The sequence below is a fragment of the Pinus tabuliformis genome, chromosome 7 (genome assembly GCF_031772625.1).
Source record: "Pinus tabuliformis cultivar Carrire ecotype Pingquan chromosome 7, CPIR1, whole genome shotgun sequence".
Taxonomy (NCBI): domain Eukaryota; kingdom Viridiplantae; phylum Streptophyta; class Pinopsida; order Pinales; family Pinaceae; genus Pinus; species Pinus tabuliformis.
In genome coordinates, this window is record NC_142293.1 from 1,459,137,492 (window position 1) to 1,459,160,858 (window position 23,367).

Sequence of the window (23,367 nt, forward strand, 5' to 3'; positions counted from 1 at the left end):
CACAAGAAAGATTACAGCCACTAGTGTCTACTTGGTGTCTTGGATACATGAAATCATCTTCTTTATGGCTACCTGCTTGCCAGTGGATATGAAATAGATATGAGCACATTAATGAACAACGGATAACATTATTAAGTAACCTACATTTCTGGATGGTGTAAAATTTGCTTCCCTAGTACCACACCCCACAAAATTGGAGGTGGATTGTTAAATTAATTTCATAAACAACAAAAATATTTGCTGATAAGAGTTCCTTTTACTTAACACATGCCCCATGATCCAGGGTGCATTCTTTTGGAGAAAGAAATAATAATTTGCAGTAGTGGTAGAATGGAAAAGCATGACCTATATGTAAGTGGAAAATCATGACCCTTCATGCAATATATGCTTTAAAGTTGGGCCATATCCTCAGAGATCATGGCTCCTATATTATTAACATAAAGTAGCATGGCCAGACCATCTACATGTGAAACAAAAGTCACATTTCTTTTTTGGTTTTCTTCCACCATTGGGGTTTTCTTGTTACAATTTGTATTTCATTACTCAGGGTCGTGTAAACACGTGAATTGTACAAATTACACGAGAATTAAATTAAAATATGATTGATCTGCCCTCTTACGCTTTTGGGTAAAGGAATATCCACTTTGTTGATGGTTGTAACGTTAACAAATTTAAATAAAAAAAATGAATTTAAGGTTGGAAAATTTGAAAAAGGATGAATTTAAGATTGTGATATTTTGGGTTATTACATAGTTATTCCTGTGTTTTCACATTGGAAAAAAAAGAAGGTATGCCCCTGGTCTAGGTTCAATCTAGCTCAAGAAAAAATAAATTGAGGCAGTGAGCTTACTACTTAGTGTGTGGCCTTTCATAAGGTGAGTTGGGTCATTATGGCTTCCCCATCCTCGAACAAGCTCTTGATCTAATCAGAGGTGAGACCAGTCTCGGCGATTAGGCATGTTGTCGAAGGCTTTTTGGGTAAGGTAATGATCCTTCTATTGAAGGTCTCGAAGCCAAGGAAGCACATGGTAAGAAGCCATCGATCTTTAGTAGGTCTTATTTTAAAGAACAATCTTGACTTGTGTAGGTTGAGGGCATATTTTGCATGTACGTTATTAGAAGCTATTACATGAATGATTGTTGTGTAGGCTGCAATGGATCATCAAGGACTAGATGTGGCTCAAGGCTTGCAACATTGTGACACAATTGATCCATACCCAAATTCTTACCCTGTTTCTGAGGAGAATGTGGGACTGAAGCCAAGTCCTAATTCAGAGTCCATGGATGGAGACATGAGGGAGTTATTGGAGTCTCAAGAAAGTGGTCATCTGGAGAATCAAAGCTTAGAAGATATTTCTTTATCATTTATGTTACAGGGTGGGATTGTGCACTTATGGTTCTGTTGGTTCGTTCTTGAACTTATGTTTGGTTTCAACCTTGTAGAGCAGCCAAGGTCTAGGTATTATGCTTTTAGTACGTAAAGGTAGGTTTCATGTTTTTCCATTTGGCCATCTCTCCCTCCAAATTTTTTTCACTATTTTGCTGAGGGTGCAAAGCAAGAAAAATCCTTCCATAGTGGCATGTGCCTATCACAACATGCAAATGGTAACGCTCTTGGAAGCCTCCCATTAAGCTCTATAGTTTAAGTGTAATTCAGCCCAAACCCTGTCAAAACTGAAATTCAATTGTAATAATCTCCAATTGTAATTCAAGTGTAATAATCTCCAACTGTAGAATAATACTTAGTGTGTGTTTTCAGCAAGTATGAATATAAACTAAAATATAGTTATCACCAGTAAACACAAAAATTCAAGTGTAAGTCAACCCAAGCCCTTTCAAAGATGGAATTCAAGTGCACTAAACTCCAACTATCGAGTACTCAGTGTGTATTTCCGGGGAGTATGAATTTAAATTGAACTTACATTTTTTAACAATAAACACAAATCAATTAGTGGATTAGCAGAGAATTCCTCTAGTTTTTCGTACTCTTAGTGTGAGGATAAGAACATTACACTCTGGATTAAATCAATAACTAATTGGATCATTATTATTAGTATTCTAAACTTATGTTTAGCTATTTGAATTAAGATGGTTAATCTATTTTATTTTAGTTTTATATTTTAAATATTTGTAGAAAATTATTTATAGTTAAATTATAACTAGAAAAAATAGATTATGAAAGATTCAAAATTGCAAAACACTGATCGGTACGTGAACAATTAATTGTTTAATGTATTTATTAAATGTATAAAAATATCCAATGTATGGTATAAAATTATAATTATAATAATTTATTATAATTCTAAACCATTTTATGTTCATAATATATATATTTTGTTATATAAATAAGTAATTGATGGAATTATATCGAACATTAATTATACATTTGGAGGTTTGGAATCTTCCTACTCCAAAGAAAATACATTGAAAAGAAATCACATTCAAAAATATCATGGCTGTGGCTGTCTCCTAAAGTAGAGTTGAAATATGTAAACTATCATCCATAATAGAGTTGAACAAATAAGTAATATACCGTGAATATTAAATTAGAACGTGAAATTATAGGTGTCATCCTTATCCAGGTGGCACCCGTGCTTGGAAGGTTTCATATAATTAAAATTGTAAGGAATGAATGAAGTTGATCACATACGTAACCACTTGGGTCACGGGTGGCATTTCATTGCCGAGTTAAATGATTGGGTACAAAGCTTCCGAACGGTTGTTTATGGTAATTATAATGGTCAAACCTTATAAAATAGAAAGTCTGAACGATTTTGTAAAATCACATATTAAAATTGTCAGGGCATAAATGATGTTTTTATAAACTTAGAAGAATATATAATGAGTTAGTTTTAATTTATAATTGATTTGTTTAAATTATTGGGAAATAGTAAAATTTATTAGAATTTATGGTAAAAATAATTATTATATTATTTATTATAAATATGGATTAATTTATTATTGTTATAAAAATATATATATTATTTTAAAAAAATATTATTAATGTGTAAATAAATAAAATTTTATTTGTAATATTAATTTGGGTTATTTTAAGTGATGAGAGAGAAAGGAATGAGATTCTTCCCATTCAAATTCAATTTTATCAAGTGATATAATAAATGTTGATAATATTAATAATATACTTATATTACTTATGTAAAATAAGTATCATTATATCTATGAAAAAAAATTAAAAAAACAAATAAATTTTCACTATGATAAATGCAACAAAAAATTAAGATAATGAAAACTTAAATAATATTTAAGTAATGCTAATATCTTAACCTTAAATAAAATCATCTATTTTTTTTAATAGGTGTTTAGCAACAGCCCGATTCCAAATATCAGATCACAATTTAAACTCACACCCAGCCCAAAAAAATAATTTAAATATTATTAACTATTAATTTTATTAGTTATAAATTGTATTATCATCCACATAAAACAATCTAAACACGATTAAAAAAATCTTCCATGATAGGCCTCTACATAGTCACACCCCATTTTCAAAATCTAAACAAAAAGCATGCAATACCCTCATACATATATATATCCAATATAGTACCCCATTTTCAAAATCTAAACAAAAAGCATGCAATACCCTCATACATATATATATCCAATATAGTACATGCCAATAATTCCAATACAATTAAAAAATGACAATGAGTAATAATATTTTTGAAGTTATAATTCTATTAATATACTAAAAAAATATATATTATTTATTAAATTTAACCAAATATAAAATCCAATATACCATATCCAATACATTAATGGAACTAGCACTACACACAAATATAAATATTAGTGGCCATCTTTGATACTATACATCAATACCAAGAACCCTGGAACTAGAACTACATGCAAATATAAATATTAGTTGCCATCTTTCACACCATACAACCATACCAAGAACCCTGACACTAAATTCGCTTTGAAGATCATGTTGTTGAGCTCGACCTCGTGGCCCCTACTCTCAAGAGTGCATTTCACATTAGTGAGGGTTTTCGGGGGCGGGGTCAACACAAAAAACAAAATGACACATATCCCAGGCACAAATGACCGAGAAACCTCCGGCAATTCGGAATAACTTGAATTGGACCGACCCATGGACAACCTCCATACACGAAATCTATGTTGGCGGATCCATCTGTCCCGGACACGGATTAGATCATCCCAGCAATTTTACACAACAGTCCATAGCCCAGGGCCGTGTCTTCTCATGTGTGGTATACAGTGTGTTAGCTTGGAAAACAATTTAAATTTAATGCACTGTATATCATCCCCCATTACCTATCATCCCCATTAAGTCCGCAATCGGTGGCGGCTCTAAAATATTTAATGCTGGCACTGTACTGAGTTTTAAAACATGATTTGATGTGATTATACACTGTATTGTAGTGACAATTGGCGGTGTACCGTATTGTATTTGATGTGACTGTACACTGTTGGATTGACAGATTTCAAGTTTTCATAGTGTTAGGTTTGTGACTGATAAGACTGAAGGACATCACCTGTGCGACGCGGCAGTGGCGTGAAAGGCACGCCTGTAAGTTTTCAGAGTGTTAAGTGTGTGACTGTTAAGACCGGTGACACCCACCATCTAGATCTCTCTCTAACAGTATCTTTTCATTTCACTCGTATTTTATCATTTGAATCGGCATCACCAGTGTTTCAAAATAAAATCTTTTCATAGTTCCATTTCTGAAATCCATGGCGCCATGGCTGTGTGTACCAGGGACTTCTGGGATTCAGGTAAAGCACTTCGACGGTCTTCTCCTAGAAAAAGTAGCTGCATTGTTCGCCTTTTGTGTAATAAATATTTGTTATGGCTATACAGTTAGTGGAGGCGAAAATGTCGGAGACGGTACAGGACAGAGCTGTATGGAATGGGTAGAATTGAAAAGAAAAAAAACCAGGGTATGTTTACATTTCTCTTCTTGTATTATGAAGATAAATCACTTAATGGCCGGTAGAATGAGAAAGAAACACATGGTGTATGCTGCTTACGTTTTCATGTAAATATTTTGTAAGAAGACAATGAATGGTCGTCTTAAATTTACTTGTTGCTAACGTTGAAGTTTGAAAAATAGTGGTGGACTGAACCTTTTGTGGAACAGACAAGGTCTTGTGAAACCTATGAATAACCATTATTTCTGCAAACTATGTAATGATAGAGTATACAAGTCATCCATTGTGTGAGCAATTGCGTTGCCTCAAGGAAAAGCAGGCCGCCAGGGGCAGTAGCCATATTCACCATTCGTTGGAAAGATGCAGTGTTCTCTGCTTTTTTTTGTTGTTCCGGTCCCAGATCTAGTTTATGTTACTGCGAGTAAAGGCCAAGTTAGTTTTTCATTTTGTGTCCAGGGTTGTAATGGGTCATTCGCTTCGGTTAACAGCTCTTGGTCAAAGTGAAAGTTAGAATTTGCATAATGTGAATGAGCGAATAGCGGTCAAACCTAGCAAGATCAGTCAGCTTTGGCCATCGTAGGACCTTCGCAATACGTAGCTTACAGGATTCATTGTAATGGAGCATAAAGCATCGGCGAATTCTAAGGAAATTGGCGCAGTGCATTTCCAAAAAACCGGCTAACCGCGTTTTCGAACTCCAAAAATTAGGGTGAACGCTTACATATCAAACAAAAATTGAATTGCCTCTCTCGTTTTTAGATAACTAAATCAGATGGACTTTGTCTTGTCCACGTCCAAGCAGGTTGAAATAGAGGTCCAAATTGTAAGAATTTATAGCTTCTTAGTTCTGTAGAAAGAAGCGCTGAAATTTTGGTATTTGAGTGGTAGATCTATAATTGTGTTATTTTGTCAATGAACAAGCTGTTGATGATCCTTTTACTCTAATACTCGATCTTTTCAATTCATCTGGTGAACCAAGCTACGAGGCAGCTGGGACAATGAATTGATTTAACCTTCCGTCCATTAAAGCAACTTGAGAAAACAATCCGATCTCCAAAGGCCAACCATTAGAAAAATGGATTATAAGGAGTAAGATTCACTCCATCCATTACCCATCCATTACAATTTTCACCAGATTACAAACCATAGTTTTGTAGGCAGGCAATATATCCATCGCACAAAGTACTATGCAACGTTTGTGGCAAATGAATCACATTGCATATGAATTAACCGAAGTAAGTATCCTTCCATTAACGTTAACGGAATAAGTTAATATACAAAAAAAATTAATGGAAAAATGGTTAATTTAAAAAATCTTCGAAAAAAATTAATGGAAAAAGGCATCGTAACAATATTTGGTGCGAGGAAACCAGGAAGAGAGCAAGGGCGTAGGCTGTAGGACACCATGGAAACCAGGAAGAGAGCAAGGGCTGTAGAGGAATTGGAAGCCACGGAACACAAAGACAGGGACAGAAAGGGCAAGGCGTTAGCGAAGGAGGAAACAATGGAAGAGATATACGAAATTTATGACGATTCCGAGGATGAGGAAGACCTGCAAGAACAAGGCAAGCGAAGCAAGGAATGAGGTGGAACCGTAGGAGGCTGGGATACCCAGCAAACCAGTGAAGAGCAGCAAGGACAGCGGGAGGAAAAGGTAAGGCAACGCATCAGACAGAGGGGAGGCAGAGGCGCAGGTAGCAGGCTGGATTCAGGGAGCAGGAGAGGCAGAGGACCGCACAGAAACACTGGAGAAAGGGGAGGAAGACAGGGGCAGAGAGGGAGACTTCTTAAAAGAACAAGACGATCGTTAGATAAGAAAATCCAACAAGCAGAAAGGGTTTACAGTCAGAATACTAACCCAAGAATCAGGAGGATTATCCAGAGCATAGAAGAGGATTCGCTTCAGGCTCAGCCTGACTCAGAGATGGAAGATTGGGAGTTTTTACTCCATGACCCTGGCAATACTAGAGGCAGAATGTCCATATTTAAGCAGTCCCTGCATATCTACTTGGTGATGAAGAGATTATTGGCTAAAGCCTTGGAACAAGCTGCAACAGAGATGGCAGAATTGGCACAAGGAGTCCCCAACCTAAGGAGGGAGCTGAGGATTATTCAGATTACATTGGAGATGCAAGAAAAGAAGCTGGAGGAAATTCAGCAAATGATAAGGGAAGGACAACAGGGTGCCAACAGGGACCAGCAACCAGCAGAAGCTGTTTGAGTATAGATATGTATTAATTTTGATGAAGTTGCATAGTATAGATAATTATAGTTTGCTTAAAGTATTAGATGAGGAAAATCGCTATATGCATACAAGTAGAAATAGAAATATGCAAGACTGTTTAGTTTATTTAGCATGGATAATCAGAATCTGGAACTTTTATTTTTGGTCGGCTATTAAGAACTTTTTTTTTGTAAGCTGAGATGGATCTCTTTCTATTACTATAAAGAAAACAAAACAATACAGAGTATCAAAAAACATTAACTCGCCCTCGTGGGGAAACCGAGTATTTTAGCCATCTAAAATTTTTAATGGCCGACCAAAAATAAAAGGACCAAAGTCTGATTATCCCTGCAAGATGAACTAAACAGTCCTGAGAATTCCTAAACCTACTGATCTGCATAAAGCATTTTTCCTTATCTAGAACATGCAAAAAACTATAATTATCTAGACTATGTAATTTCATATACATATCTTTTTTCAAACATCCTCGGCTGCAAGTTGCTGGTTTGCCCCTCTGTCTGCTCCCTGATGTTCTCCCTTCAATAGCTGCTGTAATTCATCCAGTTGCTTCTCTTGCATCTCTAAAGAAATGTGGATGAACCTCAGTTCCCTTCTCAATTCGGGGCCTCCCTGCGTTATTTCCACCATCTCAGTTGCAACTTGTTCTAATGCCTTTGTCAATAACCTTTTTATTACCCAGTAAATGTGGAGAGATTACTTGAACAAAGACATTCTGCTTCTGGTGTTGCCTGAGTCATGCAGTAAGAATTCCAAATCCTCCATCTCTGAATCAGATTGGGCTTGTAAAGATTCCTCCTCCAAATTCTGAATAATTCTTCTGACCTTTGGGTTTGTATTTTGCTGATAGGCCCTCTCAGCCTGGTGAATTCTCTTCTCTATCGATCGTCTTGTTTTTTTGGCTGGTCCCGCTTCCTGCTTCAGATTCTCTCCTCTGTCCCCTTCATTCCTGCTCTGCCCCCTACCTCTCTTGCCTCCCGTATCCGTTCTGCTTCCCGCTCCCCTACCACCTCTTTTCCTGCCGTATCTTCTTACGCGTTCCACTTGTGGTGCTGGCTGTTCCTCGTCAGACTGCGGGTTGGCCCAATCGCCTGTAGCTTTGCCCTGTGCTTTATACTTCCTGTTTGCTTCGCGACGGGGTTCCTCATCCTCCGAATCATTCTCAATCTCAAAGATTTCTGCCGGAAGCTCGTCTTTCGCAACAGCCTTGCCTTTCCTGTCTCTGTTTTTGTCAGTTGCAATAGTCAGTTCCTCCGTCGCCCTTGACCTCATCCTGGTTTCCATGCTCTCTCTAATTATGTCACAAGGTATGTTCTGGTGCAGGATAAAAGTTTTCCCGTCTCGCAGTCTCAACACTGTTTTAGCCTTTGCGCGCTGTATTGTAAACAGACTAACTTGCTGCCTTCCCTTACCAGTCTGGGTACTTATTACCTTTCTGCCATCAATGTATGCCACAATATCGGCGATGTACTGCCGCCATTTAATTTCCGAGAGGTTGCCTTTCCTGGCCCCCATTCCTTGTTTATCATTTCCAATTTGAGGTTCTGACATGCCTCTCCACCGCCCTCTCCGATCGCATGCATTAATTATTTTGCGGTGGGAACGATCCTGTGATGCCATCCACACACGCAACCGGTGTACTGCACTGTGCGCTTTCATCATGTCATTCCTCTGTCCATACTGAGCTGCATTAATCGTCCGGGATCTCCAGTCCCACTCATCTATCCAACTCATTAGTCCTGGAATTCTCGCTTGTTGCCTTATCATGATCGTCATTAATAATCGTTGCCAGGTCTACCCAATCTCTCTTGGATCGATTTTATTTTTTTTGTAAGCTACGGTGGTACTTTAGGTGGCTGAAAAACTCGGTTTCCCCAAGAGGGCGAGTTTAAAGTTAACCAAATATGTACTGTTTTGTTTTTGATTTAGAGTAATAGAAAAAGAAGAGTACCACCGTAGCTTACAAAAAAAATATTTGATGCGTAGGCCTAAACGTTAACGGAAAAGTTAATTTAAAAAAAAAATCCTAGAAAAAAAATAATGGAAAAAGGCATGGTAACAATATTTAATGCGTAGGCCTAAACGTTAACGGAATAAGTTAATTTAAAAAAAATTCTAGAAAAAAAATAATGGAAAAAGGCATGGTAACAATATTTAGTGCGTAGGCCTAAACTTTAATGGAATAAGTTAATTTAAAAAAATTCTTAGAAAAAAATAATGGAAAAAGGCATGGTAACAATATTTAGTGCGTAGGCCTAAACCTTAATGGAATAAGTTAATTTTAAAAAAATCTTAGAAAAAAATAATGGAAAAAGGCATGGTAACAATATTTGGTACAGAAGACTTTTTTTTTTTCCAAATCTTAACGTGTTGAGCTACTTTATTGGATTGGTCCTAGGCCAAGGACAAATTCAGTTTGGTAAGGTTTTTCGTTTCTAGTCCAGCATTTTTTCAAAAATAGTCTCGTCTCTTTTTGGGTGGTCGGTAACTTTTGTTGGTTGTCTTAGTAATTACCACATTTGAATCCGAATTTGATTAAAAAATCGATAATATAAAATACGAAAAAATGAGATATTATACGTCTCACAAATACTTTATATGTGTACATGTACCATCATTATATTCCAAACTGTAATTATAATTTATTAAATTTTTCCTTCGCAAAAAGATGGATTATGGATTTGCAATTAAGGTTCGTGATTTTATAATTTTATAAATTTTTTTTTTCTAATATTAAACTTAAATTTGTAGTTTTTTTCCCTAATATAGAAATTTGCTAATTTGCTATTTTATACTTTTATAATTCTTGGTAAAGTAAGAGTTATATATATATATATAATTCTTGGTAAAGTAAGAGTTATATATATATATATATATTATTTGCTATTTTATAAGTTTTGGTAAAGCAAGAGTTATATATTATATATATATATTTTTTTAGTAATTGGCATTTGTCATTTTATAATTTTTTTTCTTATTTTTTATACCAGAGTTATTTTATAATTTTTTCTTATTTTTTATACTAACAGTTATTTTATAAGTTTTTCTTATTTTTTATACCATAGTTATTACTTTTCAACTAATTTGCTATTTTATAATTTTTGGTAAAGTAAGAGTTTTATATATATATATATATATATATATATATATAATTTTTTATACAAGAGTTATTTTATAGTTTTTTCTTTATATTTATTTTATAGTTTTTTCTTTATATTTTATACGAGAGTTATTGGTTTTCAACTAATTTGCTATTTTATAATTTTTGGTAAGAGTTATATATATATATATTTAGCAAATTGTTTTTGCCATTTTATAAAAATTTCTTTGTTTTTCATACTAGAATTACTAATTTGCTAATTAATTTTTTTAAAAAATTATAGAAGCTAACTAATTCTCACACTAACTTTGTCTTTAGTTGCATTATATTTAAAATTATGTGAATGTAGAAAGGAATTTTCAAATAATGATGGTCATCTTATATCAATGATCTTGATGAATCTAGAGAAACCATATGATTTTTTATGTTCATAATTCTATGTTAGTGGGATTCTGGAAAATGAAACCATATGATTTTTTTGGTTCATAATTCTATGTTAGTGATGATTTTTTTGGTTCATAATTCTATGTTAGTGATGATTTTTTTGGTTCATAATTCTATGTTTAGTGGGATTCTGGAAAATGAAACCATATGATTTTTTTTTTCATAATTCTATGTTAGTGGGATTCTGGAAAATGAAACCATATGATTTTTTTTTTTCATAATTCTATGTTAGTGGGATTCTGGAAAATGAAATGTTAAAGACTATGATCCCCTGGATATTGTGGCCATCCACCTCTTCCACTATCACAATAATTCTTTATATTTTGGGGAATTTTTTTTATGATTTTTGCGAACCAAACTTACAGGGCCATTTTGAGGCCCTAAACAATTTCTTAACAATTTCTTTAAAAATTTGGTGGGCGGGTCAAAAAGTTCTTTCCAATCAGCTATTCTGTATCCTAAACAGATATTGCAACTTACAGGGTCATTTTGAGGCTCTAAACAATTTCTTTTTAAAAATTTGGTTGGTGGGTCAAAAAGTTCTTTCCAATCAGCTATTCTGTATCCTAAACAGATATTGCAACTTACAGGGCCATTTTGAGGCCCTAAACAATTTCTTTTTAAAAATTTGGTGGGCGGATCAAAAAGTTATTTCCAATCAGCTATTCTGTATCCTAAACAGATATTGCAACTTACAGGGCCATTTTGAGGCCCTAAACAATTTCCTTAAAAATTTGGTGGGCGGGTCAAAAAGTTCTTTCCAATCAGCTATTCTGTATCCTAAACAGATATTGCATCTTACAGGGCCATTTTGAGGCCCTAAACAATTTCTTTAAAAATTTGGTGGGCAGGTCAAAAAGTTCTTTCCAATCAGCTATTTTATATCCTAAACAGATATTTGAGGGTCAAAAAGTTCTTTCCAATGAGCTATTCTGTATCCTAAACAGATATTTTGCAATATCAAGAAGAAAGTATTTTGCAATATCAAGAAGAAAGAAGAAAGTGTTGTACACTCTATAGTCCATTTTGCAATATCAAGAAGAAAGTGTTGTACACTCTATAGTCCATTGATAGATCTTTCCAATCAGCTATTTGCACCCTAAACAGATATTGTGCAATACTTGTGCCATTGTTAAACCAACTATCAAGAAGCAAGTGTTGTACACTCTAGCTACCATAAGAAGCCTTGGGAGTTAGTCTACGTAATCAGCTATCTGTACCTTAAACAGATATTGTGCAATACTGGTGCCATTCTTAAACCAACCATCAAGAAGCAAGTGTTGTACACTCTACCTACCATAAGAAGCCTTGGGAGTTAGTCTACGTGGATTACATATCAAGTTTTCCATCCAAGTATCTTGAATTAACTTCGTCTTTAGTTGCATTATTACACTCTAGCTACCATAAGAAGCCTTAAGAAACCTTGGGAGTTAGTTTTATATTGATCACATATCAAGTTTTCCTTCAAGTATCTTGAATTAACTTTGTCTTTAGCTATATTATTTTAATTTTCCATGAAAACGACACAATTCCAAACTAATTTTACCTTTCTCTACATTATTTTCACCAAGGCAGGTTGGGCAGGGCAACTCCAAACTTGTATTCTCCGTTGGGCAAGTCCAGGACCTCTATAAAATAATCATTACATATTTCATGCTACAGAGAATTATTCATTAATTACCTCTGTCTTTGTCAAATTAATTAAGTATTGTATGTCACGTTTTTATGTGGACGATTAATATGCTGCATCTTTGCCTTTTCTCCTTTTTGCGTTTAAACTGGCTGAGGCGGACGATTAATATGCTGCATCTTTGCCTTTTCTCCTTTTTGCGTTTAAACTGGTTGAGGCACAAATAGCAGTGGACTCCGGAACCCTCACTGTCGGAAGTGACAATCCACTCCCGCCAGTGGAAAGCTTAGAGTCCATTGGAATTGGAATCTATGAGCCACAAGACGTCATCGAATACGAATTATTCGCTGTATCAAACCAAATCAACGAATTTATGATTTTTTTTTGGGCCGGAATCAACGGATTTACGATTATTTTTGGTCGGTATGTCCAAACTTGGTAACTATGGTGGTCCTTGGTCCTCTTAAGGAGGGTTATTAGCGGTCTGTCCTTGTTATATAAAGGAAAATGACGGTATAGGTTTTATGTGTAATAAAAGATTTTGAGGCTTTTGAAATTTACATTTTTAGTGGTATTAGAATGTTTATTCACAAGGAGTAATAAAAAAGAAAAATATATTTTGTATCGTAAAAACGAAAGTGCTTTCCGTTGTTAGTGCATAGGTAAGGGGCAGTTCATAGGGTCATAAGGTGAGTAATGAATGAATAAATTATATAAAACATGTAATATTATGTGGCATCTTATTTTTTTAATTAATTTTATAAATTTTGTGTAGTGTTTTTTTTTAATTATTTTCTATTCCCTTTGTAATGTTATTATTGAAAACCAACCATTTTTATTGAACCTGTAATGTTTTTATTGAAAACCCACCATTTTTATTGGTCCATTGCATTGACACAAAAACGATAATAATTGACTATCTACTAGTGGTTACAACATTGTTGAGATTCTCCCCTTTTCATTGACAACCTTAGCATGGCTGTAATCCTTCTTTTTAAAATATTGAGTTTGTAATATTATCTTGATTGAAATGGTTTTTAAATTGATCTTAGCATTGATGTAATCAGTCTTTTTAAAATATTGAGTTTGTAATACTATCTTGATTGAAATGGTTTTTAAATTCAGGATACCTAAACTTATTGCTCTTTTAATAAAATAGATAAATAATGATGGTATTGTTTGCGTCTTTTAATTTTTTTTACTCCTCTCAAATAGAGGTTAGGTAATATGGTTAGTTTGACACTTAAATAGAGGTTAGGTAATATGTTTAGTTTGACACTTAAAAAATAAAGCTCAAATAGAGGTTAGGTAATATGGTTAGTTTGATACTTAAAAAATAAGGTTCTCATTGGGACTCTCTTACTTAAGATTCTATTTAGGTAATATGGTTAGTTTGATACTTAAAAAAATAAGGTTCTCATTGGGACTTTCTTACTTAAGAGTCATGAGAGATCAATCCCTTTTAGGTGACTTGACTAGATTTGCTTGATATTCCCTCTCAATTTTGCACTTAACCAAAACCCTTATTGGTTCTGCTTTTTTTGACCTTTGTCATTTCACTAAAAAAATTTTGACTTCAAAAAACTAGTTGATGAGCTTGATTTCGTTCCTCCCATTCATTGTATAGAGCACTTGAATGTTAGTTGGATGGTCAACAAGTGAATATATTTTGGTTGAGTTGGGGGCAATGTCATTCATTCACTCAACAATCACCAAAGTAAAGAAAGAAAGATCAATCCCAATGCTTTATCCTTTATCATCCCTTAGATTGAGTGACATTGTCAATAGAAAATCGTCTCTTTTGTAAAGAAAGAAAGATCAATCCCAATGCTTTATCCTTTATCATCCCTTAGATTGAGTGACATTGTCAATAGAAAATCGTCTCTTTTGTAAAGAAAGAAAGATCAATCCCAATGCTTTATCCTTTATCATCCCTTAGATTGAGTGACATTGTCAATAGAAAATCGTCTCTTTTCTAAAGAAAGAAAGATCAATCCCAATTTTAGAAAGATCAATCCCAATGCTTTATCCTTTATCATCCCTTAGATTGAGTGACATTGTCAATAGAAAATCGTCTCTTAACTTATCATATAAAGAAGAAATCTAACCTTTCTACTCATGAATAAGACGACATTTTTGATTTCCCATTTTTGAGCTTTATTTAGTAACTTGGGTCATATCATCACACAATAGTATAGCTAATATTTCTAAATGGATGTTGACCTTATTTTCCATTGGAAAGAAGAGTGATTAGATTGGCATGTTGAAAGCCCTCATCAGAGATGACACTATTGTTGAAATTGAAGGGTTAAGGTGATGTGTTTATTCTAACTAATATTTCTAAATGGATGTTGACCTTATTTTCCATTGGAAAGAAGAGTGATTATAAATGGATGTTGACCTTATTTTCCATTGGAAAGAAGAGTGATTAAATGGATGTTGACCTTATTTTCCATTGGAAAAAAGAAGAGTGATTAGATTGGCATGAGTTGAAAGCCCTCATCACAGATGACCCTATTGTTGGAATTGAAGGGTTAAGGTTATGTGTTTATTCTATTTACAAAAGACAAAAGAATATTGTTAATATATATCCTTTAAAAAGTATGTTCTTTCAGATTTTCAGTAAAGTGTGTTACATGTTGCATGTTCGTTGTGCATGGTTGGAGAATGTTGGAAATAATGTCGATGCAAGGGAAAATCAAATTTGCATTTTTTTTGCTTTAGGAGTTACGACGAATTTTGAATAAAAAGTATGTTCTTTCAGATTTTCAGTAAAGTGTGTTACATGTTGCATGTTCGTTGTGCATGGTTGGAGAATGTTGGAAATAATGTCGAGTTACGACGACTTTTGAATACAAATACATGAATTTTAGGTTTCTCAAGTGGATTTGATGTTATATTCCATCAATGTTACATTATTTTTTGGTAAACGTAGTGATAATGAATTTAATATTTTTATTTACAAATTATCAAATTTGCAAATTGAATTAACTATCTATTTATATTTCACTTGATGTTGCTTGCATAAATCAACATATCATTACCATTCCAAACTTTGCTTGGTCATACTTAGTGTATCATTTACATCAAGAGAATATATATAAATTTAGATTTATTTTAATTTTGTATTTATTAAAAAGGGGCTAAAGTTTTAAAGCACAGTATACATGTATTGTAATAACATTTGCAAAAATAGATAAAAATGTGAGCTTTCATGTTTAATACTAACATCTAAAAATGAAAACTTTATTGGCAAGGTACTCCAATATTATATATATATATATATTTTTTCGATATATTTTAATAATTCCTTTATTTATTTAGGAGAGGAATAAGTGAACAAGAGCACAAAACTTATGCATGCATGGATACAAAGAAGAAATATGCGTAATAAGTGTGGTAGTTCTATAATTTATTTGATTTTTTTTGAAACTGAGGATAAATATAATGTTCAGTGTCCTAATTGAGATAAGAAACATGTTTCTTTAGAAAGTTTTGTTACTCATAATACAAGTTGTCGTAGTTGAATAAAATTGAAGAACCAAATTGAATTGGTTTTGTTTGTTATTGTTAAGTTTTTTTAAAATTACGCGGGCCACTCAGTTCGTCAGGACTCAAGCAGAGAGCTGGCGTATGAAAACACCAGTTCGTCAGGACTCAAGCAGAAAGCTGGCGGATGAAAACACTACATGCTGAAGGCTTTGTGTGTTATTGTTAAGTTTTTTTAAAATTACGCGGGCCACTCAGTTCGTCAGGACTCAAGCAGAGAGCTGGCGTATGAAAACACCAGTTCGTCAGGACTCAAGCAGAAAGCTGGCGGATGAAAACACTACTTGCTCAAGCCTTGAGCATGTAGGGCAATTACGCAGAGCAATTGCGAAGAGTCTAACACATCTCAGAGGCCAAGACTGAGGAACACATCGTAATTTTAGAAAGCCAGAGGCCAAGACGGAGGAACACATCGTAATATTAGAGAGCCTGGAGTTTAAGGTTAGTGCGCTGGAACAACAGGTCGATAGCATTACCAAGAAGCTCACAGTGCTGATCAAACTCCTAAGGCATACTATTGGACAAGATACAAGCCGAAAATTAGAAAGATGAACCGGCGGGAGATCATCAAGGCCAGCATCACAAACCTGTGCAGGCAGGCATCATCTCAATGTCTGAACCAGCAGGATGAACCGGTGGGAGATCATCAAGGCCAGCATCACAAATGTGTGCAGGCAGGCATCATCTCAATGTCTGAACCAGCGCTGGAGACATCCAGGAATTATGTGCCGCTCAAGATGTAAAAGGGCTGTTTCTACCGTGGCTTGTTTCTTTGTTCTTTCCGCTGGTCCTCTATGTTCCCTTCTGTTATGCTGGTTAGTTGCTCTGTTGCTTCTGTTGTCTGTCTGCTACCTTATTCAGGTAGATGTCTAGGTGTTTGTCTTTTGTTAAGCTCTATGATAACATCACTCTGCGTGGTGTGCTTATGATAGTATGGTTAGCCCTTTTGGTCAATTTTGAAGGTGGTTTCTTTGTTCTTTCCGCTGGTCCTCTATGTTCCCTTCTGTTATGTTGCTTCTGTTGTCTGTCTGCTACCTTATTCAGGTAGATGTCTAGGTGTTTGTCTTTTGTTAAGCTCTATGATAACATCACTCTGCGTGGTGTGCTTATGATAGTATGGTTAGCCCTTTTGGTCAATTTTGAAGGTAAGCCTGCAGTCTGCGGACCCTCTATCTGCCAGCGTAGACTTTTTTACTATATTTTCCTTTTTTTAATATAAAAAGCTCACTTAAATTGAATTGGTTTGGTTGATTATTGTTAAATTTTTCTAGTTAGTGATAGACATCTCTATATCGATCCCAAAAGTAGCGATGTTGTTTTCTATTTTTTTACGTATATTTTTAAAATATGGACAGCGGAGGTAGAAATTATTTGTGGAAATATTTGGGCACTAAAATTTGACCCCGCCCCAGTTGGGTGGCAATGTCAGTGCTGTGAAGAGAATGGAGTGAGCAGCGTGGGCCAAGGCTAATATTAATATTGATATTAAACATGTAATATTAATATTTAATATTAATAAATATTATGAAAGATTTAATATTAATAATATGTAAACATTATTAATAAACATAATTAAACATTAAAAGCATTTTAATATTAAATAATAAATAAAAAATAATTTAAATATTAATATTCAAATATGAAAGATTTAACCATTGAACATTAAGAATCATTAACACCATTTAAACATTACTAATAAATATAACTAAACATTAAAAACCTTTTAATATTAAATATAAAATAATAAATTTTATAAATATTAAATAATTCAAAATTACTAATAAACATAATTAAACATTAAAAACATTTTAATATTAAATATAAAATAATAAATTTTATAAATATTAAATAATTCAGATTCAATCGTATAAAAATTATTAAATATAAAATAATAAATATTATAAATATTAAATAATGAAGACTCAATCGTTTAAACATTAAATGTCCAAACAGCCAGCATTAAGTTTGTGATGACCATTTAAACGAAATAAACATTTGTATTAAATATAAAATAATAAATTTTATAAATATTAAATAATTCAGATTCAATCGTATAAAAATTATTAAATATTATAAATATTAAATAATCAAGGCTCAATTATTTAAACATTAAATGTCCAAACAGTCAGCATTAAGTTTGTTATGACCATTTAAACGAAATAAACATTTAAATACAAAAAATTAAAGATTTTAACATAATTTTATAAATATTAACTAATTCAGATTCAATCGTATAAAAATTATTAAATATAAAAAAATAAATATTATAAATATTAAATAATCTAGACTCAATCGTTTAAACATTAAATGTCCAAACATTTAGCATTAAGTTTGTGATGACCATTTAAACGAAAGAAACATTTAAATACAAAAAATTAAAGATTTTAACATGATTTTATAAATATTAAATAATTCAGATTCAATCGTATAAAAATTATTAAATATAAAAAAATAAATATTATAAATATTAAATAATCTAGACTCAATCGTTTAAACATTAAATGTCCAAACATTTACAAAAAATTAAAGATTTTAACATAATTTTATAAATATTAACTAATTCAGATTCAATCGTATAAAAATTATTAAATATAAAAAAATAAATATTATAAATATTAAATAATCTAGACTCAATCGTTTAAACATTAAATGTCCAAACATTTAGCATTAAGTTTGTGATGACCATTTAAACGAAAGAAACATTTAAATACAAAAAATTAAAGATTTTAACATGATTTTATAAATATTAAATAATTCAGATTCAATCGTATAAAAATTATTAAATATAAAAAAATAAATATTATAAATATTAAATAATCTAGACTCAATCGTTTAAACATTAAATGTCCAAACATTTAGCATTAAGTTTGTGATGACCATTTAAACGAAATAAACATTTAAATATGAAAAATTAGATTTTTCACAAGGAGAAGTTTAATATAAAATATGAAAAATTAAATTTTAAAAGGACAAAATATTTAAAATATGATATTGAGGAAAATATATATGGCAAAATTTTGTAAAAGACGTTAAATATGAAATATTTATTGAAAAATGATTTATTATAATGAAATGTTAATTAAACCTTTTACATATGGAATATGAAATATATAAAAATAAATTGAATATTAAAAATTGAGATATTAAAATATTAAAAATTGAGATATTAAATTTAATATATTAGATTTAATATTTCAATAAATTTGAAAAAAAATATATGGAATATGAAATATTTAAAAATAAATTAAATATTAAAAATTGACATATTAAATTTAATATATTAGATTTAATATCTCAATAAATTTGAAAAAAATATATATAGTAAAAGGAAAAATTATTTGCATTAATCCAAATTTATAAGCATGATATAATAGAAATTGAAATATTTGGATATACGAGGTAATATTTTCTTTTTGAAAATGCAAAAAGGAAGTGTTGGGGGCAAGAAGGCGTTGCTTGTGCTCTCTTGGAAGATGGCTCGTTAGTTGTGGAAACTAAAAAGATCGAGGTGGTGGTAAATTATATTCGCAGATCAGCGTTTTAGAACATCTTTATGCATGCTCCTTTGCTCTGCTTTCTCATGGTTGTTTGCCTAACATTTCTAGGTCATTGGCGATTGATGGTCGGGTCAAATTCGGTGCGGATTGTTAGGTGGGTCGAGTTGCAGAGATTTGCCTGTGTTGTTTAGCAAGCTAAAAAGTTCATTGAGCTTTTTTATGTTTTTGTTTTGCAATATAAATTACTAAGAAAAAAATATTTATTTTACAGTGACATTGTAAATAGTATTTATTTTACAGTGACATTGTAAATAGACATTTAACAATAGACCATGGGAATTTAATAGAAAAAAGTTTAAAGGAATTTGTTAATCTGATAGAAAAATAAAACACATAGGACATGGGAAAAACAGGAATGCATTTCATAGATTTTTAACTCCAAATAAATGGTTATATGGACTGTAAGTATGGACAGACACAATAGAAATTTAGCAGTAGACAGTGAGTTTAATAGGAAAAAGGTTTGAAGGAATTTGTTAACATAGAAAAATAAAACACATAGAACAAGGGAGAAACAGGTATGCATTTCATGGATTTTTTTCCCAAATAAATGGTCATATAAATTGTAAGTATCACATAAGGAATTGGTTTAGAGAGTGCATGTTTAATAATAATGAAATTGAAGGGAGAAACAGATATGCATTTCATGGATTTTTTTCCCAAATAAATGGTCATATAAACTGTAAGTATCACAGACACTGAGAAGGAATTGGTTTAGAGAGAGGGCATGTTTAATAATAATGAAATTGTAAATAGTGGTAAATATTTGCAATTTATAGAAGAGAAATTCACCCCACTGATATAAACAAACCAAATTTTAAAATAAAGACAAAATTTTTAGCAATTGGAAATAGATATTAAAAAAAAATGAATTAGAAATTAGTAAAAATGTTAGCTGGATTACCCTGAAAATTTGCCGTTGGTTATAAAAATTTAGAATTTAATGAAAACAGAGACAATGGAAATACATATTTAAAAAAAAAAGGAAAAAACAAAACTTGGCGAGATAAAATTAGTTCCATTGCCTAAAATATTTCCCTTAAGTTAAAAAATTAAGCGTTGTTAAAGGAGTAGAATTCACCTTTCAGCTGGAAAACACTAATAAACAAATTTATGATGGTGAAAGACATTTATTTTAGAGCGGAAGTCTTTGTTTTGGGGCGAACAAAAACTAGCTATTGTTTTTAGATAGGCTTGGAAAAAAATACAGGTATGTAGTAAAACTTTACATATTGAATATGAAATATTTAAAAATAATTTGAATATTAAAAATTGAGATATTGAATGTAATATATTTAGATATAGGATGTTAGATATTTCAATAAATTTGAACAAAAATATATTTGGAAGAAGGAAAAGAGGTATAAGCATTAATCGAAATTTATTAGCCTGATATATTAGAAATTGAAACATTTGAATATATGGTGCTAATGAAATTGTTAGTTTCCATTTGAAACGCAAAGTCGAAGTGTTGCGGACAAGAAGGTCATTGCTTCTGCTGTATTGGAAGATGGCCCGATTTCATTAGGGCAAGTGGAGGAAGGGAAGTGGAAACTTCCTTAGGGCAAGTGGAGGAAGGGAAGTGGAAACTAGAACAATTGAGGTTGTAGGAAATTATATTGTCCAAGGGGGCATTCCGGAACAACATCTTTCTACATGTTTCTTTGGTTTGTTTTCTCATAGTCATTTGCTTATCATTTTTGGATCATTGGTGATTAATGGTTGCGTTGAATTCGGACGATGCCAATTGCCAGTCATGTCCAATTGTAAAGGTTTGTGTTTTAGGATTCCATGGGCTAAGAAGGTCAGCGAGTCTTCCTATGTTTTTGTTTTGCAATATGAATTGCGAAGAAAAAAAATACAGTTGCATTGTAAAGACACTTAGCAATAGGCAGCGGGAGTTTAATAGGAAAAAGGTTGGGTGGAATTTGTTAACATGATAGAAAGATAAAAGCACATAGAATAGGGGAGAAACAAGAATGCATTTCAGGGATTGATGTCATCCGAAATAAATGGTCATATGGATTGTAAGTACCGAGAGAGACCAAGGAGGAAATGATTTAGAGAGAGGGAACGTCGGGCAACAATGAAATTATAGATAGTGGCAAAGATTTGCAACTAATAGGAGAGAAATGCTCCCAAACAATATAAATAAACCAAATTAAAATATTTAGAAAAAATTCATGGCTTTTGTTTATTTATATAGCTATTTTATTTATATTTATTTTTCAAATAAACCAAATTAAAATATTTAGAATTTTTTTATGGCTTTTGTTTATTTATATACCTATTTTATTTATATTTATTTCTTTGTTTCTTTTAATAGAAACACTAAACATAAAACTTTTTCCGGTGCATCCAACCTCATCAGTGACTCACATCTTTCTATAATAATCAAGAACGCCGATCGTAATAATCAGATTGGTTATTTCTTTGTTTCTTTTAATAGAAACACTAAACATAAAACTTTTTCCGGTGCATCCAACCTCATCAGTGACTCACATCTTTCTATAATAATCAAGAACGCCGATCGTAATAATCAGATTGGTAGGAGAACACTCGACATGGATTTTTCTTTAGATTTTGCATTACTTCTCTCCCAGATAGGGGAAGAGCTTATTTATCGTACATTTTTGTTAATACTAAACTCAAACAATAATGGAGAAAGGAGAAGACAAGTCTTTTTGCTTTTGAAGAACAAATAAACTCAAACAATAATGGAGAAAGGAGAAACAAGTCTTTTTGCTTCTGAGAGGACAACGTGATAACATATTATTAACGAAATTTTAAATATTTGAAAAAATTATTAGGGGAGGGCGAAAAAAACTGTCGAGGCACGAATAGAGAAAACACAAAAAGAAAATTTTCAAAACTCAAGGCAGGAATAGAAAAAATAGTTCAAATGAAAGAAATTTTTCGAAACTTGAAAAAATTATGAACATAACTTTTATTATTCGAAAAAAATTGCGGTTTGACACAATTAAATAACAGAACTTTGCTTTCAAGGAAAATCAAAACATTTTGAAAATAATTTAGTGGGGTGAGAAAACAAACTAGGGAAACAACATTTAAAATTATTTTTTCTCTTTGCGGAAAGGGTGAGAGATGGGGTAAAAGGGAAGCTTTGCTAGGGTTTGTGAACCCTGTTCACTGAGTATTTTCTTGACGGATCTCAACTTTTTTGATTCGATGGTATCCTATTAGCTCGTGGGAATCGATGGTATCCTATTAGCTCGTGGGAATCGATGGTATCCTATTAGCTCGTGGGATCGCGCTAGTAGATTGAACTAGGGGACACTGATAAAAATGGCAATGTTTGTATTAAAGAATTAAAAGACCTACTGGTAAGCTGTACGGAAGAGAGTCTGGCTCTGCAGAACGCTCTACATTGTTCATGCACATTACACATTAAATAGAAAACATGGTTTTAGGGAAGTTAAAACAACATTCTAAGAAATAGAAACTAATTCCTAGGTTAAGTGAACCAACTCTCTACATATTCTAGGATATTCTCCATTATCTTCAACACTCCCCCTTAATGGAGAATGGGTTCACATGTATGTCTAATATCTCCCTAAACATTTGAAACTTAACTTTTTCAAGAGGCGTAGTGAAAATGTCTGCAACATTATCACATGTATTACAATATTTCAGATGAATTTCTTTGGATTGCACTCTCTCCTTGACAAAGTGGAATTGAGTATCAATATGCTTAGTGTTTTTGTGAAACATTGAATTATTGGCAAGCTTGATTGAACTCTGATTGTCGCCTCTGATTATTGTTGCGATTGTCTGTTCTTTCCCAACATCCTGGAGAAGTCTCTGCAACCAAATTGCCTCACACGTTGCTGCACAGATGGCTTGATACTCTGCTTCTGCTGAGGACAAGGAGACTATGTTATGCTTCTTGTTGCTCAATGTGATCACCTTG

General features: G+C 32.5%; 1 protein-coding gene across 4 annotated transcripts in view; it reads left to right on the forward strand.

The window, feature by feature from the left end:
- The first annotated feature begins 4,475 nt into the window (after positions 1–4,475).
- The window catches only part of LOC149253273 (uncharacterized), a 110,043-nt gene continuing 91,151 nt past the window's right edge, over positions 4,476–23,367 (forward strand). For 2 of the 4 annotated variants that reach the window (XM_089456797.1, XM_089456795.1), the window contains exons 1-2: positions 4,476–4,758; positions 4,844–4,923. In XM_089456797.1, coding sequence (XP_089312923.1) covers positions 4,725–4,758; positions 4,844–4,923 — 114 coding nt within the window. In that variant the 5' untranslated portion in view covers positions 4,476–4,724. Of the gene's footprint in view, positions 4,759–4,843; positions 4,924–12,275; positions 12,892–23,367 lie in introns of those variants that run through there. The other 2 variants (XM_089456796.1, XR_016266182.1) reach the window with 2 other exon arrangements.